Here is a 16,852-nt window from a genome sequence, read left to right on the forward strand (position 1 = left end):
CCAATTCTTACCTAGTAACGTATTCAAAACAATTCCAGCAAATTAGTAAAACACAAGCTTCTTTTCCAGCTAATCCTGACTCACCCACAACAAGTGTGCTTTATTTCAGTAAATCCCAGTTGAGTTAAGTGTATGACTCTCTACGGCTTAGTAATTAGCACCCCAGGGTTTTACAAACTGAGGTAAGAGGTATACATTGTATGATTGTGTGGTCAGAACAATGCCACACCAACCCAGCATTACTCTGTACACCACTGCATATCAGGTAAACCTTGGGGAACATAGACGGGACAAACTCATGTTTCAGCTTTGCTAAATGTATCACAGCAAGTACAAACGTGCATATGTTTAAACAAAGAAAATCCAATGTGTTGAATGACCCAATCGTCCAATGAAAGCAGGCTTGGCCAAGGTGTTCTCCGAAGTCCCACTTCTATATTATTTTAATTTGGCTTTCTGTGTTGGCCTTCTATTGTGCCATAATATCTCAAAGGCTCTATTCTTGACTTCAATATGAACGATGATATGGTTTGTGCATCACATACTCTCCAACCACAAATAAATGCAGTGCACTTAACCTGGTATCTGCTGCAGAGGCTTACATCTTGAAGCAGCATATTTCAGATTGTGTTACTTAGCCACAATTTTGTTGGTTTACTGGTAAGCAATTCTAATTTAAATATATTAGCATGGTCCATATGACATCAGCAACACCCATGATGACAAATGAATGTGTGTAATGTTGAAAAGCAGAGTACTGCAGATAATAGAAATCTAACATAAAAAAAGAAAATGCTGGAAATTCTCAGCAGGTCTGGCAGCATCTCTGGAGAGAGAAACAGAGTTCACCTTCTAGGTCGGTGACCTTTCGTTAAGCACTGTGTAATGTTAATGTTTGTCAGTGGCTGGGTTTCAAGGAATCTCATAAAACCTCAGACCTCATTTAGCTGTGCCCATTAACTCAAAAGGGCAATGATCTTTAGCCAATATAGGAGGGATGGTTCACTGCAGTAACATGGCAGAAATCAGGAATGTTGGCTGTGTAATGGTTATTGCACCTCAGCTGAATGATCTGCAGAAAAAAATGCCAACCAAACATATATGGGGAACAAAACCCAATGATTCAACAGTATGTCAAGAGATCCGTAACTCAGCTTCAACTGGCAGCCAAGAGAGCAATGTTCCCTCTCAGCTGTATGGCACACAACCAAGAATTTGCCACACATGAAACAAAGAGACTGCACTAAAGAAACTTTCCCTTTAAGATGCACGTCAATCTTAAAGGGATCGCACAGTACAATGACCCAATGGCACACAGCAAACCAGAAGTTAGAGGGGACAGTTCGATGGAGTGAGATGTAGCCATGGCAGCAGCTTGAGAGAATGGTTACAGTATTGCTGACAGGAAAGTAAAGTAAGCTTGAGCACATTCAGGGTTTAAGGTCAAACAATCAGCTGGAGAGCATAGGAGCAGCTTTTGGATTGATAGAGGGGAGGTTGGGGTCATTGGGGATCAATCAGCCATTGAACTGCCATTATTGAACAGTTAAGACCAAAACTAAGAGATAGCCACGCCAAGGAAATGGTGCGTGAAAATGAAATGTTAAAAGAGACACATTGAGGAGGATGGAATCATTGTGCCAAAGGTACCAGATTAGGTAGTGAGGGTGGGAAGAAACAGGTGTCACACTCACACAGGATATCACTGTGATACAGATCAGTGCCTGCGCACTTGATTGGAGGAGTTCGACAGCAAGTTTTTTTTATTCATTCACAGGATGTGGGCTTCGCTGGCTGGGCCAGCATTTATTGCCCATCCCTAGTTGCCTTTGAGAAGGCGGCGGTGAGCTTCTTGAACCGCTGCAGTCCGTATGGTGTACTGCTGGTCCACAGTGCTGTTAGGGAGGCAGTTCCAGGATTTTGACCCAGCGACAGTGAAGGAATGGCGATATATTTCCAAGTCAGGATGGTGAGTGACTTGGAGGGGAACCTCCAGGTGGTGGTGTTTCCACCTACCTGCTGCCCTTGACCTTCTAGATGGTAGTGGTCATGGGTTTGGAAGGTGCTGTCTAAGGAGCCTTGGTGAATTCCTGCAGTGCATCTTGTAGATGGTACACACTGCTGCTGCTGTACGTCAGTGGTGGAGGGAGTGAATGTTTGTGGATGGGGTGCCAATCAAACAGGCTGCTGTGTCCTGGATGGTGTCCAGCTTCTTCAGTGTTGTGGGAGCTGCGCTCATCCAGGCAGGGGAGCATTCCATCACTCTTTTGATTTGTGCCTTGTAGATGGTGGACAGGCTTTGGGGAGTCAGGAGGTGAGTTACTCATCACAGGATTTCCTGCGTCTGATTTGCTCTTGTAGCCACAGTATTTATATGGCTAGTCCAGTTCAGTTTCTGGTCAATGGTAACTCCTCAGAATGTGGATAGTGGGGGATTCAGCGATGGTAATGCCATTGAACATCATGGGGTGATGTTGGATTCTCTCTTGTTGGAGATGGTCATTGCCTGATACTTGTGTGGTGCGAATGTTACTTGCCACTTGTCAGCCCAAGCCTGGATATTTTCCAGGCCTTGCTACATTTGGACGTGGACTGCTTCAGTATTTGAGGAGTTGTGAATGGTGCTGAACATTGTGCAATGATCAGTGAACATCACCACTTCTGCCCTTATGATGGAAGGAAGGTCATTGATGAAGCAGCTGAAGATGATTGGGCCTCAGACACTATCCTGAGGAACTCCTGCAGTGATGATCTGGAGCTGAGATGGCTGACCTCCAACAACCACAACCATCTTCTTTTAGGGTTGGGGGAGAGTGCGGAGTAGTAGGGTGAGGGAAGAGTGGGGGGTAGATTGGGGGAGTAGAGTTGGAGGGGGAAGAGTGGGGGGGGGGGGAAGAGTGGGAGGCGGGAGGGTGAAGAGCAGGGGGAGTGGGGTGGGGGGAAGGGGTGAGAGGGGGACGGAGGTGGAGAGAAAGAGTAGGAAGTTAGAGGCAGAGAGAGAGAGAGAGGGAAAGGAGAGGGTGAAAGAGCAAGAGGGAGAGAGAGAGAGAGAGAGAATTTCTCTTCTGTGCTACGATCCTCCCTCACATGCATAGGCTCTGTGCCCCTTCAGTCCAGGTCACATACCCTGACTGACAGTGTAAGTAACCAGTTGACCACCACACTTATCTGGTCATCAGGAGCTGCATGGCAGCAAACGTATGAGTCTTACCTCCTGTTTCTCTGTACTGAGTGTCAGTATTACTTCACCATGCAGCACAGCTAAAATCAGGAACTGACTGGACTGGAATTTTTAGTTTGTGTCCCTTCATTCTGTGACGCTGCAGTCAGCTCACAATGGACAGCATCAGCATAAATCCTAACTACTTTCAATTTCTGTTCGTGGCCATCATCTCATTTCTAATCTAACTTGATCTCTAAGATTACTACACTATGGGCGGAATCTTGTTGAGGCGTAGAGGGTCTTGCCTTTCGGCTGGAGACCCGCGTTGCCTCTTTTTGGGAAGGCTAGGTGAACCACATGCCAATCAGGCAGTAGTGAGGCCAACAGTGGGCTTTTCCTCTGGAACCAAGGCCCCAAGGGCGGAAGTCTCACCTACCAAGAGCTGCGGGCCAGAGGCTGCCAGCTCTTGTGCTCAGCAGCGCTAGTAGGAAGGCTGTGGCTGCTGCCAGAAGGACAGACACTGGAGTCCCGGGGTCACAGAGTAATCCAGGCCACAGGTAAGAGATGTGGGAGTCGGGGTTTTGTGGACTGGACTGGGGGGGTGGTGGTTGCAGGAACAGGGATGCAGGGGATGGTTCTCAGCGGGCCCCCACCCCTTTCTGATGTTCATGCTCCTCGATCAGGCACTGAATGCCTTTGATTGAGGGACAACCCCTCCCCCAGGTGATGACAATCTGGCCGAGTGGCTTTTGCTGCTGCATGGTGACAGGCCTGCCTGCCACTGAGTTAATACCAATAGGCAGGGAGGGTAGGTTGACCATGGGCCTTCCCGCCCAGAACTTCATCCTGCAGAGGTGGGAAAGCGCGGCGTTCCAGCATGCCTCCATCTCTCCATCTCACCTAAATGAATGCCCGTCCTGCCTCCAAACTCACCAGAAGAGAGCAGAAGATTCCGCCCCACAGATGGACCAGCCAGTAATATAAAATAAGATTGCAAGAGTTTTTTTAGATATATAAAGGGTAAGAGAGAGGCAAAAGTGGACATTGGGCCGCTGGAAAATGACACTGGAGAAGTAGTAGTGGGGAACAAAGAAATGGCGGAGGAACTGAATAGATACTTTGCACCAGTCTTCACGGTGGAAGACACGAGTAATATCCCAAAATTCAAGAGAGTCAGGGGAGGCAGAGGTGAGTATGGTGGCCATTACCAAGGAGAATGTGCTAGGAAAACTGAAAGGTCTGAAGGTGGATAAATCACCTGGACCAGATAGATTACACACCAGAGTTCTGAAGGAGATAGCTGTAGAGATAGTGGAGGCGTTAGTGGTGATCTTTCAGGAATCACTGGAGTCAGGGAGGGTCACAGAGGACTGGAAAATCACTAATGTAACCCCCCGTTTAAGAAGGGAGTGAGACAAAAGACAGGAAATTACAGGCCGATTAACCTGACCTCGGTTGTTGGTAAGATTTTAGAGTCCATTATTAAGGATGAGATTTCAGAATACTTGGAAGTGCATGGTAAAATAGGGCAAAGTCAGCATGGTTTCATCAAGGGGAGGTCATGTCTGACAAATCTGTTAGAATTCTTTGAGGAGGTAACGAGCAGGTTAGACAAAGGAGAGCCAATGGATGTTATCTACTTAGCCAGAAGGCCTTTGACAAGATGCCACACAGGAGGCTGCTCAGTAAGATAAGAGCCCATGATGTTAGAGGCAAGGTACTAGCATGGATAGAAGATTGGCTGTCTGGCAGGAGGCAGAGAGTGGGGATAAGGGGGTCCTTCTCAGGATGACGGCCAGTGACTAGTGGAGTTCCGCAAGGGTCAATGTTTGGGACCGCAACTTTTCACTTTATATATTAATGATCTAGATGAAGGAACTGAGGGCATCCTGGCTGAGTTTGCAGATGATACAAGGATAGGTGGAGGGACAGGTAGTATTGAGAAGGATTTAGACAGGTTAGGAGAATGGGCAAAGATGGATTACAATGTGGGGAAGTGTGAGGTCATGCACTTTGGTAGGAAGAATAGAGGCATAGACTATTTTCTAAATGGGGAGAGAATTCAGAAATCTGGAGTGCAAAGGGACTTGGGAGTCCTAGTCCAGGATTCTCTTAAGGTTAATTTGAAGGTTGAGTCAATAGTTAGGAAGGCAAATGCAATGCTGGCATTTATTTTGAGGGGACTAGAATATAAAAGCAGAGATATGCTGCTGAGGCTTTAAAAGGCTCTGGTCAGACCTCATTTAGAATATTGTGAGCAATTTTTGGTCCCATATCTCAGGAAGGATGTGCTGGCCCTGGAGAGGGTCCAGAGAAGGTTCATGAGAATGATCCCAGGAATGAAAGGCTTAACATATGAGGAACGTTTGAGGACTCTGGGTCGATACTCAATGGAGTTTAGAAGGATGAGGGGGGATCTGATTGAAACTTACAGAATACTGAAAGGCCTAGATAGAGTTGACATAGGGAAGATGTTTCCATTAGTAGGAGAGAATAGGACCCGAAGGCACAGCCTCAGAGTAAAGGGAAGAACAGAGATGAGGAGAAACTTCTTTAGCCAGAGAGTGGTGAATCTATGGAATTCATTGCCACAGAAGGCTGTGGAGGCCTGGTCACTGAGTGTATTTAAGACCGAGATAGATAGGTTCTTGATTGTTAAGGGGATCAATGGTTACGGGGAGAAGGCGGGAGAATGGGGTTGAGAAACTTATCAGCCATGATTGAATGGCGGAGCAGACTTGATGGGCCGAGCGGCCTAATTTCTGCTCTTATGGTCTTATCAGTTCACTACCAAGACTGAAGTTACTGCAATGTAACAGGGGTCCTGTCAACTACTTATTCAATATTCTCTCTCATGGAATCTCGTAGAAGCGGTGCGATGAGTGAACAGATGGCCGAATATGATTTTCATTGAGTAATCTTGTTAAGAACAGACAGGCTCTCCGTAGTTTGCAACGGGATCATTATAATGTCAGCTGGGAGCCTTCTGACTTAAGTCTTTAACCAAGGAGTACTGAGACACCTGCCATCACCGCAAAGACACGTTCAGCCAGGGACACATATAATTATAATTTGCTGTTACTTAGATTGGATTATTTCTGCTTATTTCCAGTTTCAAGGACATTTCATAGCAAGGCATTGGGTGTTTCAGTATGGGGTTTTTATGTGCAGACATTAAATTTAATGGCCATCATGCCGTCAGTAAATTTACTTTGAAGCACATCTAATGTTGCTGCCTATTTTAATCAGATATTGTCCAAATAATGAAGATATATTCAAATTTTAACCATATTTTTGAAGTTGCATTTCACCTTTATCACAAAGAGACATCTGGGTCAGTTACAACAAGGACATCTTTAAAAAAACACTCCGGAAAGAACTTTAACAATGCAAATAAGTGATCATTTTAAAATATGCCCAAGACTCAACTAGTCAATCCATTCATAAATTAGTGCAGCACTCCTCCCAATCAGGAATAACATTTAACAGTTCTGCAGTATACATTGAACACATGTGGACCAGGAATGGGCTTGTGTTATTTAACCCGTCAACTGGAATGAGTTCCAGCCAAATGATTTGAGTTTCTCACCAAATTCCAGCTGGCATGCATTATTTAGTTTGATGCTTCAGCGGAAAATCAAGAAATTTTACTTTTTCTTAATATGACAGGTAACCTAATTGTCTAACCTGTTGCCTAATTCTAGAAAGAACACAAGAACCAGGAGCAGGAGTAGGCCATTCAGCCCCTCGAGCTTGCTCTGCCATTGAACAAGATTATGGCTGATTTGATTGTAGCCTCAAGTTCACTTTCCTGCCTGCTTCCTACAACCCTTCACTTCTTTGTTAAGGCACCACCCCATGCCCACGCAAAAGATGCAACACCTGCCCCTTCACTTCCTCTCTCCTCACCGTCCAAGGGCCCAAACACTCCTTTCAAGTGAAGCAGCATTTCACTTGCATTTCCCCTAACTTAGTCTACTGTATTCGTTGCTCCCAATGTGGTCTCCTCTACATTGGAGAGACCAAACGTAAACTGGGCAACCGCTTTGCAGAACACCTGCGGTCTGTCCGCAAGAATGACCCAAACCTCCCTGTCGCTTGCCATTTTAACACACCACCCTGCTCTCTTGCCCACATGTCTGTCCTTGGCTTGCTGCATTGTTCCAGTGAAGCCCAACGCAAACTGGAGGAACAACACCTCATCTTCCGACTAGGCACTTTACAGCCTTCCGGACTGAATATTGAATTCAACAACTTTAGGTCGTGAGCTCCCTCCCCCATCCCCACTCCCTTTCTGTTTCCCCCTTCCTTTTTTTCCAATAAATTATATAGATTTTTCTTTTCCCACCTATTTCCATTATTTTTAAATATCTTAAAATCTTTTATGCTCTCCCCACCTCCACTAGAGCTATACCTTGAGTGCCCTACCATCCATTCTTAATTAGCACATTCGTTTAGATAATATCACCAACTTTAACACCTATGTGTTCTTTTGTTCTATTGTTGTTGACATCTTTTGATGATCTGCTTCTATCACTGCTTGTTTGTCCCTACAACCACACCCCCCTCCACTTCTCTCTCTCTCCGCCCCCCCCCCCCCCCCCCCCCCCACACCTTAAACCAGCTTATATTTCAACTCTTTCTTGGACTCGAACTCAAGTTCTGTTGAAGGGTCATGAGGACTCGAAACGTCAACTCTTTCCTTCTCCGCCGATGATGCCAGACCTGCTGAGTTTTTCCAGGTAATTCTGTTTTTGTACTGCTTTTCTATTCAGCCTGCCAAAGTGCACAAGTTCGCATTTTTCCACGTTATACTCTATCTGCCAAATTTTTGCCCACTTACTATCTATATCCCTTTATGGACTCTTTATGTCCTCTTACAAACTTACTTTCTTATCTATCTTTGTGTTATTGGCAAATTTAGCTAGCATACATTTGGGCCCTTATGTGAATCATTGATGTAGAATATAAATAGTTAAAGCCCCAGCCCTGATCCCTGTGGTATTCCACTAGTTACAGCTTGTCAACCTGAAAATGAACAATTTATCCCTACTTTCAATTTCCTGTTAGCTAGCCAGTCCTCTATTTATGCTAATAGGTTACCCCCTACATCATTCTTTTGTGTAGTAACCTTTGTTGTGACGCCTTGTCGAATGCCTTCTGGAAATCCAAATACACTACATCTACCGGTTTCCCTTTATCCACCCTGCTTGTTATTTCCTCAAAGAAATCTAATAAATTAGTCAGATATGATTTCCCTTTCACAAACGATGTTGACTCTGCCTGATTGTATTTTGATTTTCTAAATGTCCTGCTATTACCTCCCTAATAATGGACTGTAGCATTTTGCCCATGACAGATGTCAGGCTAACTGGCTATAGTTTCCTGCTTTCTATCTCCTTTTTTTCTTAAATAGAGACATTACATCTGCAATTTTCCAATCGGCTGGGACCTATCCAGAATCTAGGGAATTTTGGAAGATTATGACCAATGCATCTACTATTTCAGCAACCACTTCTTTTAAGACCCTAGTTCCTCCCTTTGAATTTCCAAGTATTCTTGGGGGTTTTTTTGTGTCCTCCACTGTGAAGACAAATGCAAAATACCTGTTCAATGCTGTCTGCCATTTCCTCAGTTTCCATTATTAATTCCCCAGTCTCACTTTCTAAGGGACTAACACTCACTACAGCAACTCTTTTCCTTTTTAAATACTTGTAGAAATTCCATCTATTTTTATATTTCCAGCTAGTTCATACTCTAATTTCTCCCTCAATAGTTTTCTAGTTATTCTTTGCTGGTATATTCTGCCCAATCTTCTGACCTAACACTTACATATGCAGTACTGAAGGCGTTACCCTTAGCTTCCTTAGTTAGCCATGGATTGTGCATTCTTCTCATAGAGACTTTCTTTCTCAATAGAATATATCTTTGCTGAGAGTTATGAAATAACTCCTTAAATGTCTGCCACTGTTTCTCTACTCTCCTAACATTTAACCTATTTTCCCAGTTCACTTTAGCCAACTCTGTCTTCATACCTTTGTAATTGCCTTTACTTAAATTTAAGACACACATTTCTCACCCTCAAGCTGAATGTGAAATTCTATCATGTTGCGATCAATGTTGCCTAGAGGTTCCTTTACTACAAGGTCATTAATTAATCATGTCTCAATGCACGTTACCAGGACTAGAATAGCCTGCTCTCTGGCTTGGCTCTAGGAGATTCTGCTCTGAGAAATTGTGCTGAATACACTCTATGAATTCATCTTCCAGGCTACCTTTGCTAATTGATTTGTCCAATCTATAAAATGATTATAATTACCCATGATTATTGCAGTACCTTTCTTACAAGCCCCCATTCCTGTATACTTCGTCCTACAGTGTAGCTAACTACAGTGTAGTGGGCCTATAAACTCCCACAACCGACTTCTTACCTTTGCTATTTCTCGTCTCTACCCAAACTGATCGTACACCTTGATCTTTTGAACTAAGATCATCTCTCACTACTGTCCTCATGTCATCCAGTTCGATGTGCACAGAAATCCCAGCATCCAACAAACCGATATCAAAGGCTAATCTTACAGGTTGATTAGAAGTAACAAAGCCAACAATGTAAAAACGATGTTCTACATAAGTGCGCAGCACCATGATGTAGAGGGAAATAGGATCCATCACCCACTCTGCTGAATTCTCCATCTCGGCCTGAGCAGAGGTCTGATGTGTTCCAGCACAGGGTGAGGAATTCACCCAATCTATATTAGGCAGCAAACCAAGCTCCTGTTGCCATTATCACTCCCATCAATGTAAAAACAGACGAAACAAAATTATCCATGTGCCCAGAAAAAAACAGCAGCCACATCCACAGCATTTAATCTAAGCAAATGCATTTCTTTGAAACCAATTCAACAGTAAACAATTTCTAGAAAATTCTTACCTCGTCAGGAACCATCACGAGTGGATATTTGTCCTCAGAGAGAAAGTTGAAGAGGCACCATAACCTGAAGGCATCGTGATCAGAAAGAGTGCAGTTTCCATTCTTGTCATGTCTATAGTTCTTCTTAGCAGATAGAGTCCAACAGAGTTCATCAAAGTTTTCTTTGACAAAGGCACCTTCCTCAACCTAAGACAGCAGGAATTCAGCATTTACTTTTAGATGCTAAACCAGGCACACATTTTGAAACCAAATTTCCTTTCACACAACAATCATAACAGGAAAGTCAAGACCTTTGCCTTCTCAATAAACTGTCAAACTCACATATTCAAGTAAAATTCACATTCTTGTCCTTAGTCAGGGTGGCCACGACAAATAAGATTACATTCTATTACCAGTAAATTTTATACATAAATGTAATACATAATTTTTTTCTGGATTATTTTTTCAGAATTTTAATTATTATTTCAAAAATAAAAGTATTGCCCCATTTGAAACATCCTGACAGTCAGAATGGTACATGCAAATAATGGTGATTGAAGTTAGTATTGAATTTTCAATCACATTTTGCAGCCTTGTTTCTGGCTGCTTAAGTTGCAGTGTTCATTTGAAGAAAGGGTTCCCTCAATTACTTCTAAGGGCCAAAACTTCTGCCTTTATTGCCCCTATCTGATCCTGAGAAGAGCTTCCGACTACATATCTGTGCCATCAGTATCTTCACCTCCAGAACATTGCTCGACTAAGCCCCTCATCAACTCTTACCTCTAGACTTGACTATTCCAGGGCATTCCTGGCTGGCCTCGCAACTTCTATCCTCCATAAACTTAAGGCCTCCCAAAACTCTGCTGGCCACATCCTGATCTGCACAAAGTCCCATTCACCCATCACCCCCATGCATACTAATCTACACTGGCTTCCAATTATCCTTACTTTGAAATTCCTCCAAGGTCTCACTTCTCCCCATCTCTGTAAGCTCCTCCAGCATCACAACCCTACTCCAATTCTGGTCTCTTGCGTGATTTTGATTTTGACAGCCCCACCCTTGGTGGTTGTACCTGCTGCTGCCAAGGCCCATAGCTCTAGCATTCCCTCCCTAATCTTCCCCACTTCTTTATATCTCTTTCCTCCTTTAAGACACTGCTTAAAACCTACCTCTTTGTCCAAACTTTTGGTCAGCTACACTAATAGCTCCTTATGTGGCTTGATGTCAAACTTTATTTGATAATGCTCCTGTGAGGCTTTTTACTAGGTTAAAACACTGCGTAAACACAAGTTGTTGGCATCATTGTTATCCACCATTTTTGCAAGGCAAATGACGGCTGGAACAAAAATCCCCGACTCTGGAGTTCCCACATCTGCTTCACACGTAGGACCTGACTCTGTCTGGGCCAATACGCTGACTGAGTGGATGCATAATGGCCTTCACAAAAAGGTACGTGGGCTGAATCTTTTAATAAAATGTTGGGAGGCTGGCCCACTTCCTACGGAAACTAAAGACATAATAAGAAGGATCAAGTCTTGGACTTTGTCAACTGCCTTCCCAAGAATAAGGCGCCAGAGCTTCTTGTAGGCTTGGCTTGGAGGATGCCAGAGATGTGTCCAAAATGGCACTGGGTTCACATGACCGATGAAGGCGTCATCCTGCTGGCATTGCCAGGTCCAATGGGATCAGTACAGAACTCCATTTGGATTACAACCTGAGAAACCTCAGGGCTCTGTTGCATAGTGCTTCCCACAAGTGATCACTCAAGAGTTTTGCTTTTAATTGTGTTCCTGCAGCAACAAACATGGCCAGACAATGTACTAGTTATGGTAATGCTAATTCAAACTGCAGCTGAAATGTGGTGACATAACATTCTCAAGTCACAGTCAACAGTCACAGGATAAGTATCTCAGACTCAGTGGGGTCATGCTAACTTTGAGTGATGGTGTAACACGGGCAATATTGAATTAGCCACCCATTATACACCACATCATAGAAACATAGAAAAACAGAAGCAGAAGATGGTCATTCGGCCCATCGAGCCTGCTCTGCCATTCATTATGATCGTGGTTGATCCTCTACCTCAATGCCATACTCCTGCTCTCTCCCCATACCCCTCGATGCCTTTAGTGTCTAGAAATCTATTTCCTTCTTAAGTATATTTAGCGACTTGGCCTCCACAGCCTTCTGTGGTAGGGGATTCCACAGGTTCACCACCCTCTGAGTGAAGAAGTTTCTCCTCACGTCAGTCCTAAATAGCCTACCCTGCATCCTGAGATTGTGACCCATTGTTTTAGGCTCTCCCAGCCAGAGGAGGGATCTCCCATCCCTGCATCCAGTCCTGTCAGAATTTTATACATTTCAATGAGATTCACTCTCATTATTCTAAACTCCAGTGAATACAGGCCTAGTTGGCCCAATCTGTCCTCATACGACAATCCTGCCATTCCAGGAATCAGTCTGGTGAACCTTTGCTGCACTCCCTCCATGGCAAGTATATCCTTTCTTAGACAAGGAGACCAAAACTGCACACAATACTCCAGGTGTGGTCTCACCAAGACCCTGTGTAGCTGCAGTAAGACATCCTTGCTCCTGTACTCAAGTCCTCTCACAATGAAGGCCAACATACCATTTGTTGTCTTAACTGCTTGCTGCACCTGCATGCTTGCTTTCAGTGATTGGTGTACAAGGATGCCCAGGTCCCTTCGTACATCAACATTTCCCAACCTAGCACCATTTAAATAATACGCTGCCGTTCTGTTTTTCCTACCAAAGTGGATAACTTCACACTCATCCACATTATACTGCATCTGCCATGTATTTTCCCCACTCAATGAACTTGTCTAAATTGCCTTGAAGCCTCTTAACATCCTCCTCACTACTCACATTCCCACCTAGTTTTCTCTCATCAGCAAACTTGGAAATATTACATTTGATTCCCTCATCAAAATCATTGATATATATTGTGAATAGCTGGAGCCCAAGCACTGACCCCTGCGGTACCCGAGTCACTGCCTGCCGAAAAAGACACATTTATTTTTATTCTCTGTTTCCTGTCTGCTAACCAATTCTCAATCCATGCCAATATATTATCCCCAATTCTATGTGCTTTAATTTTATACACTAACCTCTCATGTGGGACTTTATCAAAAGCTTTCTAAAAATCCAAATACACCACATCACTTGTTTTCCCTTATCCATACTGCTGGTTATGTCCTCAAAAAACTCCAGTAGGTTTGTCAACATGACTTCCCTTTCATAAATCCATGATGACTTTGTTGAATCCCGTTGATATTTTCTAAGTGTCCTGTTATCACATCCTTTATAACAGACTCTAGCATTTTCCCTACCACTGATGTTAGGCTAACTGGACTGTAATTCCCTGTTTTTACCCTCCCTCATTTTTTAAATAGCAGGGTTACATTTGCCACCCTCCAATCTGCTGGGACTGTTCCAGGATCTACAGAATTTTGGAAGATGACAACCATCGCATCCACTATTTCCATGGCCACCTCCTTTAGTACCCTGGAATGTAGATTAACAGGCCCTAGGGATTTATCAGTTTTCAGTCCTATTAATTTCTCCAGCACTTTTTTTTTAGTAATACTAATTTCCTTCAATTCCTCCTTCTCACTAGACCCTCGATTCCCTAGCATTTCTGGGAAGTTATTTGAGTCTTCCTCCGTGAAGACAGAACTAAAGTCCTTTCCATTGAATTCATCTCTCCATCCACCCTATCAATTTCCTTTAATATCTTGAAATATTCAATCAAATCACCCCTTAACCTTTTAAGTTCCAGGGAATACAACTCTACTTTGTGTAAACTCTCCTCATAATTTAAGCCTTGGAATCCAGGTATCATTCTGGTAAATTTAAGTTGCCCTCCTTCCAAGACCAATACATCCTTCCTAAGATGTAAAACTGAACACAACACTACAGGTATGGTCTTGCGAGAGGTCTGTAAAATTATAATATCATTTCTACCCCCTTGTATTCTAGTTCTCTCTCTATATATATATAGATATATATAGAGAGAACTAGAATACAAGGGGGTAGAAATGATATTATAATTTTACAGACCTCTCGCAAGACCATACCTATATCTATATATATATATATATATATATATATATATATATATAAAGGCTAGCATACCTTTAGTCTTTCTTTAAAAATTATTTTTGTATCTGTTCATGACATTTTAATAATCTATGTAAAAAGACCCTTAGAAATCTCTTGGGTCTGCTTCTAGACACGCAACATTTCAAAGTTAAACTGATCTATTTTTCTAGGTCCAAAGTCGATGATCACATACTTGCCTCATTAGTTACGTGCCTGTCACTATTCACTGGTTTAATTTCCACACACAATAAATTATTGAAATAAATGTTCCATCAATTATATCCCAGCTTCATTATAAAGTTACTTTTTTTTCAGTTTTTCCACATTTTAATTACAGGTTTTAATGCAAAATCATTCTTTTCAAAATCTGAAGTTGACATTTTAATCTTTTTGATGAGTTGCAGATGGGAACAGTAAACAATACTAACCCATTGCAAAATGTACATGAGGATTCCACTGTGATATTTTTACCCAAGTAGGTCATTTTGTATCCTTTCTACTAATTTAATTCTAGACATACTGATCAAACCAAAATCACATTTCTTTAAACGAAATGGATTCATGTAGGTCTACCATTTGAATTTGACATTATAATGTACATTCACACCTCAAAAATATCACACAGTCTGAATTGAATTGCTTTAACCTGACACTAGAAAATACTTTTGAACAGATTTAAGACGGACCATGCATTCTGGTCAGCACAAACTTCCTTTATTTCTCCACAGCAGCCACGAGCTACTAAATGCAGCCTGAGTAAAAGCATGCACTTGTCTAACGACATTACTCCACAACCACAGCCTACGTGACAAACCACAGGGAATCCAATTGCAGTACGTTTAAGCAGAGGAGGTTCAACAGTTCTAAACCAGGCTTGGTATCTTGCCATACATTCCGTCGTTGGCAAATCAAGTAGATATGGACTATATAGAGTTATAGGGTAGAAATCCCACCCACCCCCCCACCCCCCGTTGTGGGGGGAAGTTCAGGAGCGGGGATGCGCGCCTCCGATTGGCACCCCCAATCAGGGGCGTGCCGTCATTTTATGTGAGCGGACCAATTAAGGCCCACCCAGTGTGACGTTCACAAGAAAGTGCTATGCACTCCCTGTGCGGGCGGGGTTTTTGGGGGGGGGTTGGGGGAGGAGGATTCCCTGAGCCGAGAATGCGCTCTTTCGTGCATGCGCATGAAAGAGCACACTCATCTCCCTGAGGCTAAGTGCTGCCTCAGGACGATCGGCTCCACATTAAAAAATGTTAAAAACAGGAAAAAAATATTTCCCTGACATGTCCACTCATGTGACAGTGTCACAGGAGTTGGGACATGTCCATCACTTTTAGTTACACTTTTATTAAATTTTTAAAAACCTACATGAAACCTCGTCCTGCCCATGGATGAGGTTTCATGCTTTATCCAATGCCCGCCTGGGCTCCCGGCCTGCCCACCAACTTTAAGGTTGGACGGGCAGGTCCACTAATTATGTTAATTACTTTGTCAATGGCCTCAATAGGCCGTTGACAGGTCGGTGAGTGCACAGCTGATTTGACTGAGCCTCCTCCGATCAGAAAATTGAAATGATGCAGGGTGGGAGTTGGGAGTTCGGCCCGATGTCATCCCACGTCATTTTATGCGTCAGCGAGCGGGCCCCACCCCCTGCTCGCTGACCGGGAAATCCTGGCCATAGAGTTATATAGCATAGAAACAGGCCTTTCAGCCCATTGCGTCCGTGCAAGCCATCAAGCACCAATCTATTCTAATCCCATTTTCCAGTCCTTGGCCCGTAGCCCTGTATGCTACAGTGTTTCAAGTGCTCACCTAAATACTTCTTAAATGTTGTAGGATTCCTGTCCCTACCATCATGTCAGGCAGTGAGTTCCTGATTCCAACCACCCTCTGGGTGAAAATTCATTTCCTCAAATCCCTTCTAAGATCCCTGCCCCTTACCTTAACTCTACACCCCCTGGTTATCGATGCCTCTGTTAAGGGGAAAAGTATCTTCTTATCTATCCTACCTATGCCCCTCATAATTTTGTATACCTCTATCAGGTACCCCCTCAGCCTTCTCTGCTCTAAGGAAAACAACCCTAGCCTATCCAGTCTCTCTTCATAGCTGAAACACTCCAGCCCAGGCAACATCCTTGTGAATCTCCTCTGCACCCTCTCCAGTGCAATCACATCCTTCCTATAGTGTGGTGACCAGAATTGCACACAGTACTTCAGCTGAGGCCTAATTAGCATTTCATACAGCTCCAATACAACCTCCCTGGTCTTATATTCTATGCCTCAACTAGTAAAGGAAGGTATCACATATGCCTTCTATAACCACCTTATCTACCTGTGCTGCTGCCTTCAGGGATCTATGGACATGTACTCCAAGGTCTGTCTGATCCTCTGGTACTTCCTAGGGTCCTACCATTCATTGTGTATTCCCTTGCCAAGTTAGTCATCCCAAAATACATCACCTCACACTTCTCAGGATTAAATTCCATTTGCCACTGCTCTGCTCTTCTTACCAGGCCATCTATATCGTCCTGTAATCTAAGGCTTTCCTCCTAACTATTTACGACACCACCAATTTTCATACATCTGCGAACTTACTGATCATACCTCCTACATTCAGGTCTAAATCATCAATGTACGCTACAAACAGCAAGGA

At 43.4% G+C, this 16,852-nt stretch overlaps 1 protein-coding gene across 2 annotated transcripts in view; it reads right to left on the reverse strand.

The window, feature by feature from the left end:
* The window catches only part of LOC121282201 (differentially expressed in FDCP 6 homolog), a 282,331-nt gene that overhangs the window by 196,503 nt on the left and 68,976 nt on the right, over window positions 1-16,852 (reverse strand). For both annotated transcript variants that reach the window (XM_041195784.1, XM_041195783.1), the window contains exon 3: window positions 10,095-10,280. In XM_041195784.1, the coding sequence (XP_041051718.1) occupies window positions 10,095-10,280 (186 nt within the window). The remainder of the gene's footprint in view (window positions 1-10,094; window positions 10,281-16,852) is intronic.

Source organism: Carcharodon carcharias, chromosome 9 (genome assembly GCF_017639515.1).
Source record: "Carcharodon carcharias isolate sCarCar2 chromosome 9, sCarCar2.pri, whole genome shotgun sequence".
Taxonomy (NCBI): domain Eukaryota; kingdom Metazoa; phylum Chordata; class Chondrichthyes; order Lamniformes; family Lamnidae; genus Carcharodon; species Carcharodon carcharias.